This window comes from Babylonia areolata, chromosome 25 (genome assembly GCF_041734735.1).
Source record: "Babylonia areolata isolate BAREFJ2019XMU chromosome 25, ASM4173473v1, whole genome shotgun sequence".
NCBI lineage: Eukaryota > Metazoa > Mollusca > Gastropoda > Neogastropoda > Buccinidae > Babylonia > Babylonia areolata.
Genome location: NC_134900.1, coordinates 393,787 through 407,500, shown reverse-complemented (window position 1 = coordinate 407,500; position 13,714 = coordinate 393,787). Strand labels below are relative to the sequence as shown.

The 13,714-nt window shown below is 46.5% G+C and overlaps 1 protein-coding gene across 1 annotated transcript in view; it reads right to left on the bottom strand.

Annotated features, from left to right (window-relative positions):
- Positions 1 to 13,714, bottom strand: part of LOC143299769 (carbohydrate sulfotransferase 15-like) — a 48,555-nt gene that overhangs the window by 2,398 nt on the left and 32,443 nt on the right. The window contains exons 7-8 of the mRNA XM_076613173.1: positions 11,594 to 11,750; positions 5,674 to 5,845 (exon numbers count right to left, since the gene is read on the bottom strand). Of these exons, the coding sequence (XP_076469288.1) occupies positions 5,674 to 5,845; positions 11,594 to 11,750 (329 nt within the window). The remainder of the gene's footprint in view (positions 1 to 5,673; positions 5,846 to 11,593; positions 11,751 to 13,714) is intronic.

The following is a 13,714-nucleotide window of genomic DNA, read 5'->3' as shown; positions in this document are numbered from 1 at the left end:
ACATACAGGTCAACCACACACATTAGAGATTCATAGTGCCAGAAACCACATGGTGTGTACACACATACAGGTCAACCACACACATTAGAGATTCATAGTGCCAGAAACCACATGGTGTGTACACACATACAGGTCAACCACACAGATTAGAGATTCATAGTGCCAGAAACCACATGGTGTGTACACACATACAGGTCAACCACACACATTAGAGATTCATAGTGCCAGAAACCACATGGTGTGTACACACATACAGGTCAACCACACACATTAGAGATTCATAGTGCCAGAAACCACATGGTGTGTACACACATACAGGTCAACCACACACATTAGAGATTCATAGTGCCAGAAACCACATGGTGTGTACACACATACAGGTCAACCACACACATTAGAGATTCATAGTGCCAGAAACCACATGGTGTGTACACACATACAGGTCAACCACACACATTAGAGATTCATAGTGCCAGAAACCACATGGTGTGTACACACATACAGGTCAACCACACACATTAGAGATTCATAGTGCCAGAAACCACATGGTGTGTACACACATACAGGTCAACCACACACATTAGAGATTCATACTGCCAGAAACCACATGGTGTGTACACACATACAGGTCAACCACACACATTAGAGATTCATAGTGCCAGAAACCACATGGTGTGTACACACATACAGGTCAACCACACACATTAGAGATAAGATAAGATAAGATAAGATAAGAATAACTTTATTATCTCCACCTGGAGAAATTTGGTCAGGTGCATTATCACAACATAGACAAGTAAACAACATGGGGACCATAACTGTAAAAGCCAACAACAGCCCCAACAAATATTACGAAGATACAAATGTAAAAAAATATCACATACATCGTTTCATACATACATCCACACACTGCAGGTAATAACTAGTATTCTTAGTGTAAAAACAGAAAGAATTAAGAAACATTATTTGAATATAATTATAAACATAGCCTACTATACTGCACATTGATTATAATAGACAGATAAGATAAGAATAAAGATGAATTGCGGAAAACCACAACCAGATAATCAGCACCCCCCCGCACCGCACCCCCCACCCCACCCCACCCCACACACGCAGATAACTTGATCAAATAAGAGTAATAAACATATGTTCTCAAATAAAAGCATTTCACATATTCGCTTTTAAAAACATTGCAATTAATTATTACATCGTAATTATTAAACAGAAATATATTTAGAATATGGACGTTAGCATTAGACATATTCATTGTACATTCATCCTGCATATTGCACATTATTCTTCCTACATATTGCACATTCATTATAATCAATTGTCACGTTTTAAGCTCAGTAAACACACACACACACACACACACACACACACACACACACACCACAACTAGAACAAGGTACAGCCTATCATGCACGGACTTTCACACGTCTCACATGAGAGTGCGCGCGCGCACACACACACACAGAGTTCTCAAGAATTTAAAAAGTGGATTGAACGTGGAATAAGAGTCTTCAGAGCTCTGGATTTCAACTTAAAAGTTCTGTAGCGTCGTCCTGATGGCAATAGCTCATAATACTTTGCTAAAATATGGGTGTCGTCAGTTGCTATCTGCCTGCTTTTTTTAACCACTCGACTTTCATACAGCTCTTGCATACTAGCTTGTTTCACTCCCACAATTTTACTGCATACACTCATGACATCGTTCAAAACACGCTTACTCCTCACTCCCAAACTTCCATACCAGCACATAAATGAAACTGTAAGCACAGACTCGATACAACATCGATAATAACTTTGAAGAATATTTGAATTTATACCAACATTTCTAAGCTTCTGTAAACAAAAAATTCTAGATTGACATTTCTTATGAATGGAATCAACATTTCTGTCAAAAGTCAGCTTATTGTCTAAGATGGTCCCTAAATATCTATATTCATTGACCCTCTCCACTGTTTGACGATCAATAACAAGGTCAGCTACAGGCAAGGGGTCTTTCCGAAAATCTATTAACATTTCTTTTGTTTTCAATACGTTGAGATCCAGATAGTTTTTCTCACACCAGGAACAGAACTTTTTAATTTCACTGAAATAAATAGCATCAGAGTTGGACAGATCTTCAATTGCTGAATCATCAGAATATTTTATGACAGGAGTTTCCTCCGTGCCTCTGCAGTCATTTGTGTACAGTGTAAAAAGAACAGGGGACAGCACTGTACCTTGGGGTGCACCAGTAGAAGTAGATTTTAGAGAAGAGTGGGCAGAATGAAAGCGGACGGACTGAGTTCTATTGACAAGAAAACTTATTATCCAAAGAGTAAGCTTCGGATCAACATCCATGCCTAGCAGTTTGAGGGCAAGGAGATGAGGTTGTATTGTGTTAAAAGCAGAAGAGAAGTCAACAAAAAGGATACGAACGAAAGATCCCGTGTTATTCAAATGAAGGAAAGCATTATGAAGGAGAGTTAGGATAGCATCGTCAGTACTTCTGTGTGCTTTATAAGCAAACTGAAGAGAGTCAAGCTGCTGTTCAGTGAAAGAAAGAAGATGTCGGAGAATAATTTTTTCAAAGCATTTCATCACTACTGAAGTCAGGGCAACAGGACGGTAATCATTTAGTGCGGCTGGGTTCTTTTTCTTGGGGATAGGACAGATAGTAGATTTTTTCCAGATGCTGGGGACAGAGCAGTCCTTCAGAGACCAGTTGAAAATTTTACAGAACACGTCACACAACTGGGAAGCACATGTTTTCAGTAATTTTCCGCAGATATTGTCGGGGCCAATTGCCTTCGTGACATTCAGTTTTAAAAATAAAGATTCAACAACTTTTGCATCGATCTCAAAGTCTTCACCTGTGTTCCTATCTTTGATCTTTTCCTGCAACTGTGAGATAACACTATCCAGTTCCCTTCCCAGATCATTCCTTTCAAAGCGACAGTAGAAATCATTCAGTTTATTTGAAAAATCAATCTGTTCATCCTTTTCCATTTTACAAGCTACTGTTTTCCTTTTCGTTTCTCCAGTGATTCATACTGCCAGAAACCACATGGTGTGTAAGGATACCATAATGAATATCTTTATTCTGTGAATTGGTGAAAACCAAGCGTTTAACAACTTCATCAATGTTACTTAGCAACTTGATTCTGATGTGGTGATGGGAAAGATGGTCAGTGGATGACATTTAGCTGATTGTTGGAATCCCCATCACGATGATTCTGGCGTGGTGATGTGAAAGATGGTCAGTGGATGACATTTAGCTGATTGTTGGAATCCCCATCACAATGATTCTGGTGTGGTGATGTGAAAGATGGTCAGTGGATGACATTTTGCTGATTGTTGGAATCCCCATCACGATGATTCTGGTGTGGTGATGGGAAAGATGGTCAGTGGATGACATTTTGCTGATTGTTGGAATCCCCATCACGATGATTCTGGTGTGGTGATGTGAAAGATGGTCAGTGGATGACATTTAGCTGATTGTTGGAATCCCCATCACGATGATTCTGGTGTGGTGATGTGAAAGATGGTCAGTGGATGACATTTTGTTGATTGTTGGAATCCCCATCACAATGATTCTGGTGTGGTGATGTGAAAGATGGTCAGTGGATGACATTTAGCTGATTGTTGGAATCCCCATCACGATGATTCTGGTGTGGTGATGTGAAAGATGGTCAGTGGATGACATTTTGTTGATTGTTGGAATCGCCATCACGATGATTCTGGCGTGGTGATGTGAAAGATGGTCAGTGGATGACATTTAGCTGATTGTTGGAATCCCCATCACAATGATTCTGGTGTGGTGATGTGAAAGATGGTCAGTGGATGACATTTTGTTGATTGTTGGAATCGCCATCACGATGATTCTGATGTGGTGATGTGAAAGATGGTCAGTGGATGACATTTAGCTGATTGTTGGAATCCCCATCACAATGATTCTGGTGTGGTGATGTGAAAGATGGTCAGTGGATGACATTTTGTTGATTGTTGGAATCCCCATCACAATGATGACATTGCACCATGCTAATTAAAGGGATCACGATGACATTGCACCATGCTAATTAAAAGGATCATGATGACATCGTACTGTGCTAATTAAAGGGATCATGATGACATATTACTGTGCTAATTAAAGGGATCATGATGACATAGTACTGTGCTAATTAAAAGGATCATGATGACATCGTACTGTGCTAATTAAAGGGATCATGATGACATCGTACTGTGCTAATTAAAGGGATCATGATGACATCGTACTGTGCTAATTAAAGGGATCATGATGACATAGTGTTGTGTTAATTAAAGGGATCATGTTGACATAGTGTTGTGCTAATCAAAGGGATCATGATATTGTGTTGTGGTAATTAAAGGGATCATGATGACATAGTGTTGTGCTAATTAAAGGGATCATGATGACATTGTGTTGTGCTAATTAAAGGGATCATGATGACATTGCGTTGTGCTAATCAAAGGGATCATGATGATGACATTGTGTTGTGCTAATTAAAGGCATCATGATGATGACATTGTGTTGTGCGAATTAAAGGGATCATGATGATGACATTGTGTTGTGCTAATTAAAGGCATCATCATGATGACATTGTGTTGTTCTAATTAAAGGGATCATGATGATGACATTGCATTGTGCTAATCAAAGGGATCATGATGATGACATTGTGTTGTGCTAATTAAAGGCATCATGATGATGACATTGCGTTGTGCTAATCAAAGGGATCATGATGATTACATTGTGTTGTGCTAATTAAAGGGATCATGATGACATTGTGTTGTGCTAATTAAAGGCATCATGACGACATTGTGTTGTGCTAATTAAAGGCATCATGATGACATTGTGTTGTGCTAATCAAAGGGATCATGATAATGACATTGTGTTGTGCTAACTAAAGGGATCATGATGATGATATTGTGTTGTGCTAATCAAAGGAATCATGATGATGACAGAGTGTTGTGCTAATTAAAGGGACCATTATGACATTGTGTTGTGCTAATTATATGGACCAAGACCCATTATGAGTCCACAGAGGGAGATATATAGAATTCAAGTTATATGTGTATGTGACAACAGTACAAGAATATACCATCAAATCACACCCTCCACTCTCTCTCTCTCTCTCTCTTTCCCCCTCCCATCCTCCCTGTATCACTGTGCACACAAAAAACCTGACCCCCCCCCCCCCACACACACACACATACCCCACTCCCTCTCTCTCTCTCTTCCTCCCTGTATCACTGTACACACACAAAAACTGACACACACACACCCACACACACATATACCCCCCCTCTCTCTCTCTCTCTCCTTCTCTGTATCACTGTACACACACACAAAAACTGACAACCCCCCCCACACACACACACACATACCCCCCCACACTCCTCTCTCTCTCTCCCTCCCTGTATCACTGTACACACAGACACACACACAGAAACAGACACATGCACCCACACACACTCACATACCCCCCTCTCTCTCTCCCTCCCTGTATCACTGTACACACAGACACACATAGAAACAGACACACACACATACCCCCCCACCCCCCACTCTCTCTCTCCCTGTATCACTGTACACACACACACACACACAGAAACAGACTCACCCACCCACACACACAAACACATACCCCCATCCCAGCCACACACCTTGGCCTCTTTATAAACAGACACATTGTAGGCACACTGTCGCACAGAGAACTGGGCAAAACAGCGCTCGTAGATCTGGATCCCCTCCAGCACATAGGTATGGAAGTCTTCAGGCGTGGCTCTGCGCAGCTCGGGCACACGTGTCGTGCGGGACACAAAGCGGGAATATAGCCTGCACACAGGGCACGTGACACACAGCGGGAATATAGCCTGCACACACAGGTATTGTGACACACAGCAGGAATATAGCCTGCACACAGGGCACGTGACACACAGCGGGAATATAGCCTGCACACACAGGTATTGTGACACACAGCAGGAATATAGCCTGCACACACAGGTATTGTGACACACAGCGGGAATATAGTCTGCACACACAGGTATTGTGACACACAGCGGGAATATAGCCTGCACACAGGGCACGTGACACACAGCAGGAATATAGCCTGCACACACAGGTATTGTGACACACAGCAGGAATATAGCCTGCACACACAGGTATTGTGACACACAGCAGGAATATAGCCTGCACACACAAGGCACGTGACACACAGCAGGAATATAGCCTGCACACACAGGGCATGTGACACACAGCAGGAATATAGGCTGCACACATGGCATGTGACACACAGCAGGAATATAGCCTGCACACACAGGGCACGTGACACACAGCAGGAATATAGCCTGCACACACAGGGCACGTGACACACAGCAGGAATATAGCCTGCACACACAGGTATTGTGACACACAGCAGGAATATAGCCTGCACACACAGGTATTGTGACACACAGCAGGAATATAGCCTGCACACAGAGGTATTGTGACACACAGCAGGAATATAGCCTGCACACACAGGGCATGTGACACACAGCAGGAATATAGTCTGCACACACAGGGCACGTGACACACAGCAGGAATATAGCCTGCACACAGGACATGTGACACACAGCGGGAATATAGTCTGCACACACAGGTATTGTGACACACAGCAGGAATATAGCCTGCACACACAGGTATTGTGACACACAGCAGGAATATAGCCTGCACACACAAGGCACGTGACACACAGCAGGAATATAGTCTGCACACACAGGGCATGTGACACACAGCGGGAATATAGCCTGCACACACAGGTATTGTGACACACAGCAGGAATATAGCCTGCACACACAGGTATTGTGACACACAGCAGGAATATAGCCTGCACACACAGGGCACGTGACACACAGCAGGAATATAGCCTGCACACACAGGGCACGTGACACACAGCAGGAATATAGCCTGCACACACAGGGCATGTGACACACAGCAGGAATATAGCCTGCACACACAGGTATTGTGACACACAGCAGGAATATAGCCTGCACACACAGGTATTGTGACACACAGCAGGAATATAGCCTGCACACACAGGTATTGTGACACACAGCAGGAATATAGCCTGCACACACAGGGCACGTGACACACAGCAGGAATATAGTCTGCACACACAGGTATTGTGACACACAGCAGGAATATAGCCTGCACACACAGGGCACGTGACACACAGCGGGAATATAGCCTGCACACACAGATATTGTGACACACAGCAGGAATATAGCCTGCACACACAGGTATTGTGACACACAGCGGGAATATAGCCTGCACACACAGGGCACGTGACACACAGCGGGAATATAGCCTGCACACACAGGGCACGTGACACACAGCGGGAATATAGTCTGCACACACAGGGCACGTGACACACAGCGGGAACATAGCCTGCACACACAGGGCACGTGACACACAGCAGGAATATAGCCTGCACACACAGGTATTGTGACACACAGCGGGAATATAGCCTGCACACACAGGTATTGTGACACACAGCAGGAATATAGCCTGCACACACAGGGCACGTGACACACAGCGGGAATATAGCCTGCACACACAGGTATTGTGACACACAGCAGGAATATAGCCTGCACACACAGGTATTGTGACACACAGCAGGAATATAGCCTGCACACACAGGTATTGTGACACACAGCAGGAATATAGCCTGCACACACAGGTATTGTGACACACAGCGGGAATATAGCCTGCACACACAGGTATTGTGACACACAGCAGGAATATAGCCTGCACACACAGGTATTGTGACACACAGCGGGAATATAGTCTGCACACACAGGTATTGTGACACACAGCAGGAATATAGCCTGCACACACAGGGCACATGACACACAGCGGGAATATAGCCTGCACACACAGGTATTGTGACACACAGCAGGAATATAGCCTGCAAACACAGGGCATGTGACACACAGCAGGAATATAGCCTGCACACAGGGCACGTGACACACAGCAGGAATATAGACTGCACACACAGGTATTGTGACACACAGCAGGAATATAGCCTGCACACACAGGGCACGTGACACACAGCGGGAATATAGCCTGCACACACAGGGCACGTGACACACAGCGGGAATATAGCCTGCACACACAGGGCACGTGACACACAGCGGGAATATAGTCTGCACACATGGGGCATGTGACACACAGCGGGAATATAGCCTGTGCATAGTAAAGAAAAACAAAACAAGAAACCCACAAAAAAAAACCCATACAAACAGCAAGGGCACAAAATCTGGGGAAGGCGATTACTTTCTATCTCCCCCCCCCCCTCACTTCCTCTTCCATCCCTGTCTCCCCCTTTCTCTATGCTTCTCTATCTCCCCCTCCCTGTCTCTCCATCTCTGTGTATACATACCCCTCTCTCTGTCTCCCCCTTTCTCTGTCTCCCCCTCTCTGTCTCCCCCTCTCTCTGTCTCCCCCCCTCACTTCCTCTCTCTATCCCTGTTTCCCTCTTTCTCTGTCTCCCCCTCTCTGTTTCTCCATCTCTCTGTCTCCCTCTCTGTCTGTCCCTCTTTCTCCCCCTCTCTCTATCTCCCTCCTCCCTCACTTCCTCTCTCTATCCCTGTCTCCCCCTCTCTGTCTCTCCATCTCTCTGTCTCCCCCTCTCTGTCTCTCCATCTCTCTGTCTCCCCCTCTCTGTCTCCCTCCCTCTCTGTCTCTCCCCCTCTCTGTCTCCCCCCCTCTCTGTCTCCCCCTCTCTGTCTCCCCCCCTCTCTGTCTCCCCCTCTCTGTCTCCCCCTCTCTCTGTCTACCCCTCTCTGTCTCTCCATCTCTCTGTCTCCCCCTCTCTCTGTCTCCCCATCTCTGTCTCTCCATCTCTCTGTCTCCCCCTCTCTCTGTCTCCCCATCTCTGTCTCCCTCTCTCTCTCTGTCTCCCCCTCTCTGTCTCCCCCTCTCTCTGTCTTCCCATCTCTGTCTCTCCATCTCTCTGTCTCCCCCTCTCTGTCTCTCCATCTCTGTGTGTGTGTATATCCCCCTCTCTCTGTCTCCCCTCCCTCCCTCTCTCTCTTTCTCCCTTTCTATCCCCCCCTCTCTCTATCTCCCCCTCTCTGTCTCTCCATCTCTCTGTGTATACACCCCCCCTCTCTCTCTCTCCCTTTCTATTCCCTCCCATCTATCCCCCCTCCCTCCCTCTCTGTTTCCCTATCTATTCTCTGCCTTCCCCTCTATCCCCCCTCCCTCCCTCTCTCTCTGTCTCCCTATCTATTCTCTCCGCTCCCCTCTATCTCCCCTCCCTCCCTCTCTCTCTGTTTCCCTATTCTCCCCCCTCTCTCTATCCCCCCTCCCTCCCTCTCTCCTCTGTCTCCCTATCTATTCTCCCCCCTCTCTCTATCTCCCTCCCTCCCTCTCTCTCTGTCTCCCTATCTATTCTCTCCCCTCTCTCTATCCCCCCTCCCTCCCTCTCTGTCTCCTATCTATTCCTCTCCCCTCTCTCTATCCCACCTTCCTCCCTATCTGTCTCCCTATCTATTCTCTCCCCTCTCCCTATCTCCCCTCCTCTTTCTGTCTCCCTATCTATTCTCTCCCCTCTCCCTATCCCCCCTTCCTCCCCCTCTGTCTCCCTATCTATTCTCCCCCCTCTCTCTATCTCCCCTCCCTCCCTCTCTCTCTGTCTCCCTATTCTCTCCCCTCTCTCTATCCCCCCTCCCTCCCTCTCTGTCTCCCTATCTATTCTCTCCCCTCTCTCTATCCCCCCTCCCTCTCTCTCTGTCTCCCTATCTATTCTCTCCCCCTCTCTCTATCCCACCTTCCTCCCTATCTGTCTCCCTATCTATTCTCTCCCCTCTCCCTATCTCCCCTCCCTCTTTCTGTCTCCCTATCTATCTCTCCCCTCTCTCTATCCCCCTTCCTCCCCCTCTGTCTCCCTATCTATTCTCTCCCTCTCTCTATCTCCCTCCCTCTATCTCCCTCCCTCTCTCTGTCTCCCTATCTATTCTCTCCCCTCTCTCTATCTCCCCTCCCTCTATCTCCCCTCCCTCTCTCTGTCTCCCTATCTATTCTCTCCCCTCTCTCTATCTCCCCTCCCTCTATCTCCCCTCCCTCTCTCTGTCTCCCTATCTATTCTCTCCCCTCTCTCTATCTCCCCTCCCTCTATCTCCCCTCCCTCTCTCTGTCTCCCTATCTATTCTCTCCCCTCTCTCTATCTCCCCTCCCTCTATCTCCCCTCCCTCTCTCTATCTCCCTTTCTATTCTCTCCCTTCTCTCTATCTCCCCACCCTCCCCATCTCTCTCTGTCTCCCTTTCCCCTCTCTCTATTTTCCCACCCCCTCTCTCTCTGTCTCCCTTTCCCCTCTCTCTATTTTCCCACCCCCTCTCTCTCTGTCTCCCTTTCTATTCTCTCCCCTCTCTCTATCTCCTCTCCCCCCCTCTCTCTGTCTCCCTTTCTATTCTCTCCCCTCTATCTCCTCACCCTCCCTCTCTCTGTCTCCCTTTCTATTCTCTCCCCTCTCTCTATCTCCCTCCCTCTCTCTCTATGTCTCCCTCTCTATTCTCTCCCCTCTATCTCCTCTCCCTCCCTCTCTTTCTCTGTCTCCCATTCTATTCTCCCCCTCTCTCTCCCACTCTATCTCCCCAGCCCCACACACATGCAGAGTGAGGGATGTTAGAGGTCAGCATGTCACCTGGGGGTGAGGGGTCAGAGGTCAGTAATACATGGGGGTGGGGTGTCAGTGTTGCCTGGGGGTGAGGGGTCAGAGGTCAGTTCTACCTGGGGCTGGGGGGTAAGAGGTCAGTGTTACATGGGGCTGGGGGGTCAGAGGTCAGTGTTGCCTGGGGATGGGGTGTCAGAGGTCGGAGTGTTATCTGGGGTTGGGGGTCAGAGGTCGGAGTGTTACCTGGGGATGGGGTGTCAGAGGTCAGTGTTACCTGGGGGTGGGGTGGGGGGTCAGAGGTAAGGGTTACCTGGGGGTGGGGGTTACCTGAGGGTGTGGGTTGAGTGTAACCTGGGGGTGTGGGTCAGAGGTCAGTGTTACCTGGGGGTGGGGGGGGTCAGAGGTAAGGGTTACCTGGGGGTGGGGGTGGGGGTTACCTGAGGGTGTGGGTTGAGTGTAACCTGGGGGCGTGGGTCAGAGGTCAGTATTACCTGGGAGTGTGGGTCAGTGTTACCTGGGGGTGGGGGGTCAGTGTTACCTGGGGGTGTGGGTCAAAGGTCAGTGTTACCTGGGGGTGGGGTCAGTGCTACCTGGGGGAGGGGTCAGAGGACAGTTTTACCTGGGGGTGTGGGTCAGAGGTCAGTGTTACCTGGGAGTGTGGGTCAGTGTTACCTGGGGGTGGGTGGTCAGTGTTACCTGGGGGTGGGGGTCAGAGGTCAGTGTTACCTGGGGGTGGGGTCAGTGTTACCTGGGGGTGGGGTCAGTGCTACCTGGGGGAGGGGTCAGAGGACAGTATTACCTGGGGGTGTGGGTCAGAGGTCAGTGTTACCTGGGAGTGTGGGTCAGTGTTACCTGGGGGTGGGTGGTCAGTGTTACCTGGGGGTGGGGGTCAGAGGTCAGTGTTACCTGGGGGTGGGGTCAGTGTTACCTGGGGGTGGGGTGCCTGAGGGTCAGGATGACCTTGGCAGGGGGGAAGACATGGCGGATGTGGTGGGTCACAGTGACACGTGGCTCACTGCAGTTCTCGTTGCCCTGCAGCACGTACCAGTTCCTGGGGTCCCACAGGTAGGATGGTGAGAAGTCACCTGCACACACACACACACACACACACACACACACACACACACACACACCACACACACACAAACACTACACAGACACACGCACACGCACACGCACACACACACACACACCACACACGCCACAAACACACCACAAACATACACACGCATACACACACACCACATACACACACACACACACACACACACACACACACACACCACACAGACATGCACACACACACACACACCATACACACACACACACGCCACAAATACACCACACACACACCACATACACACACATGCACACACACACACCACATACACACACACCATATACACACACATGCACACACACACACACACACACACACACACACCACACACACACATGCACACACACACCACACACACACAAACACACACACCCACACCCGCATACACACACCACACACTAAGACACACACACACACACGTACACACACACACACACACACACAATTGCTTTGAACAATATCTAATCAACAAAAACAACAGGGAATAAGCATAGAAGCACAAAAATCTCAGAAAGCACATGAGGCCTGATTTACTGAAGCCCGGCACAATGGGGGATACTTAAACTTATGAGACAAGTTAAGGAACCATAGTAAAGTGACACTTAAAACACACAACTTATGAGACAAGTTAAGGAACCATAGTAAAGGGACACTTAAAACACACAACTTATGAGACAAGTTAAGGAACCATAGTAAAGGGACACTTAAAACACACATCTTATGAGACAAGTTAAGGAACCATAGTAAAGTGGACACTTAAAACACACAACTTATGAGACAAGTTAAGGAACCATAGTATAGGGACACTTAAAACACACATCTTATGAGACAGGTTAAGGAACATAGTAAAGGGGACACTTAAAACACACATCTTATGAGACAGGTTAAGGAACCATAGTAAGGGACCACTTAAAAACACACAACTTATGAGACAAGTTAAGGAACCATAGTGACACTTAAAACACACAACTTATGAGGCAAGTTAAGGAACCAAAGTGACACTTAAAACACACAACTTATGAGACAAGTTAAGGAACCAAAGTGACACTTAAAACACACAACTTATGAGACAAGTTAAGGAACCATAGTAAAGTGACACTTAAAACACACATCTTATGAGACAAGTTAAGGAACCATAGTAAAGGGACACTTAAAACACACATCTTATGAGACAAGTTAAGGAACCATAGTAAAGGGACACTTAAAACACACAACTTATGAGACAAGTTAAGGAACCATAGTAAGTGACACTTAAAACACACAACTTATGAGACAAGTTAAGGAACCAAAGTGACACTTAAAACACACAACTTATGAGACAAGTTAAGGAACCAAAGTGACACTTAAAACACACAACTTATGAGACAAGTTAAGGAACCAAAGTGACACTTAAAACACACAACTTATGAGACAAGTTAAGGAACCATAGTAAAGGGACACTTAAAACACACAACTTATGAGACAAGTTAAGGAACCATAAAGTGACACTTAAAACACACAACTTATGAGACAAGTTAAGGAACCATAGTAAAGTGACACTTAAAACACACATCTTATGAGACAAGTTAAGGAACCAAAGTGACACTTAAAACACACATCTTATGAGACAAGTTAAGGAACCATAGTAAAGTGACACTTAAAACACACAACTTATGAGACAAGTTAAGGAACCATAGTAAGTGACACTTAAAACACACATCTTATGAGACAAGGTTAAGGAACCATAGTAAAGTGACACTTAAAACACACAACTTATGAGACAAGTTAAGGAACCATAGTAAAGTGACACTTAAAACACACATCTTATGAGACAAGGTTAAGGAACCATAGTAAAGTGACACTTAAAACACACATCTTATGAGACAAGTTAAGGAACCAAGTAGTGACACTTAAAACACACATCTTATGAGACAAGTTAAGGAACCATAG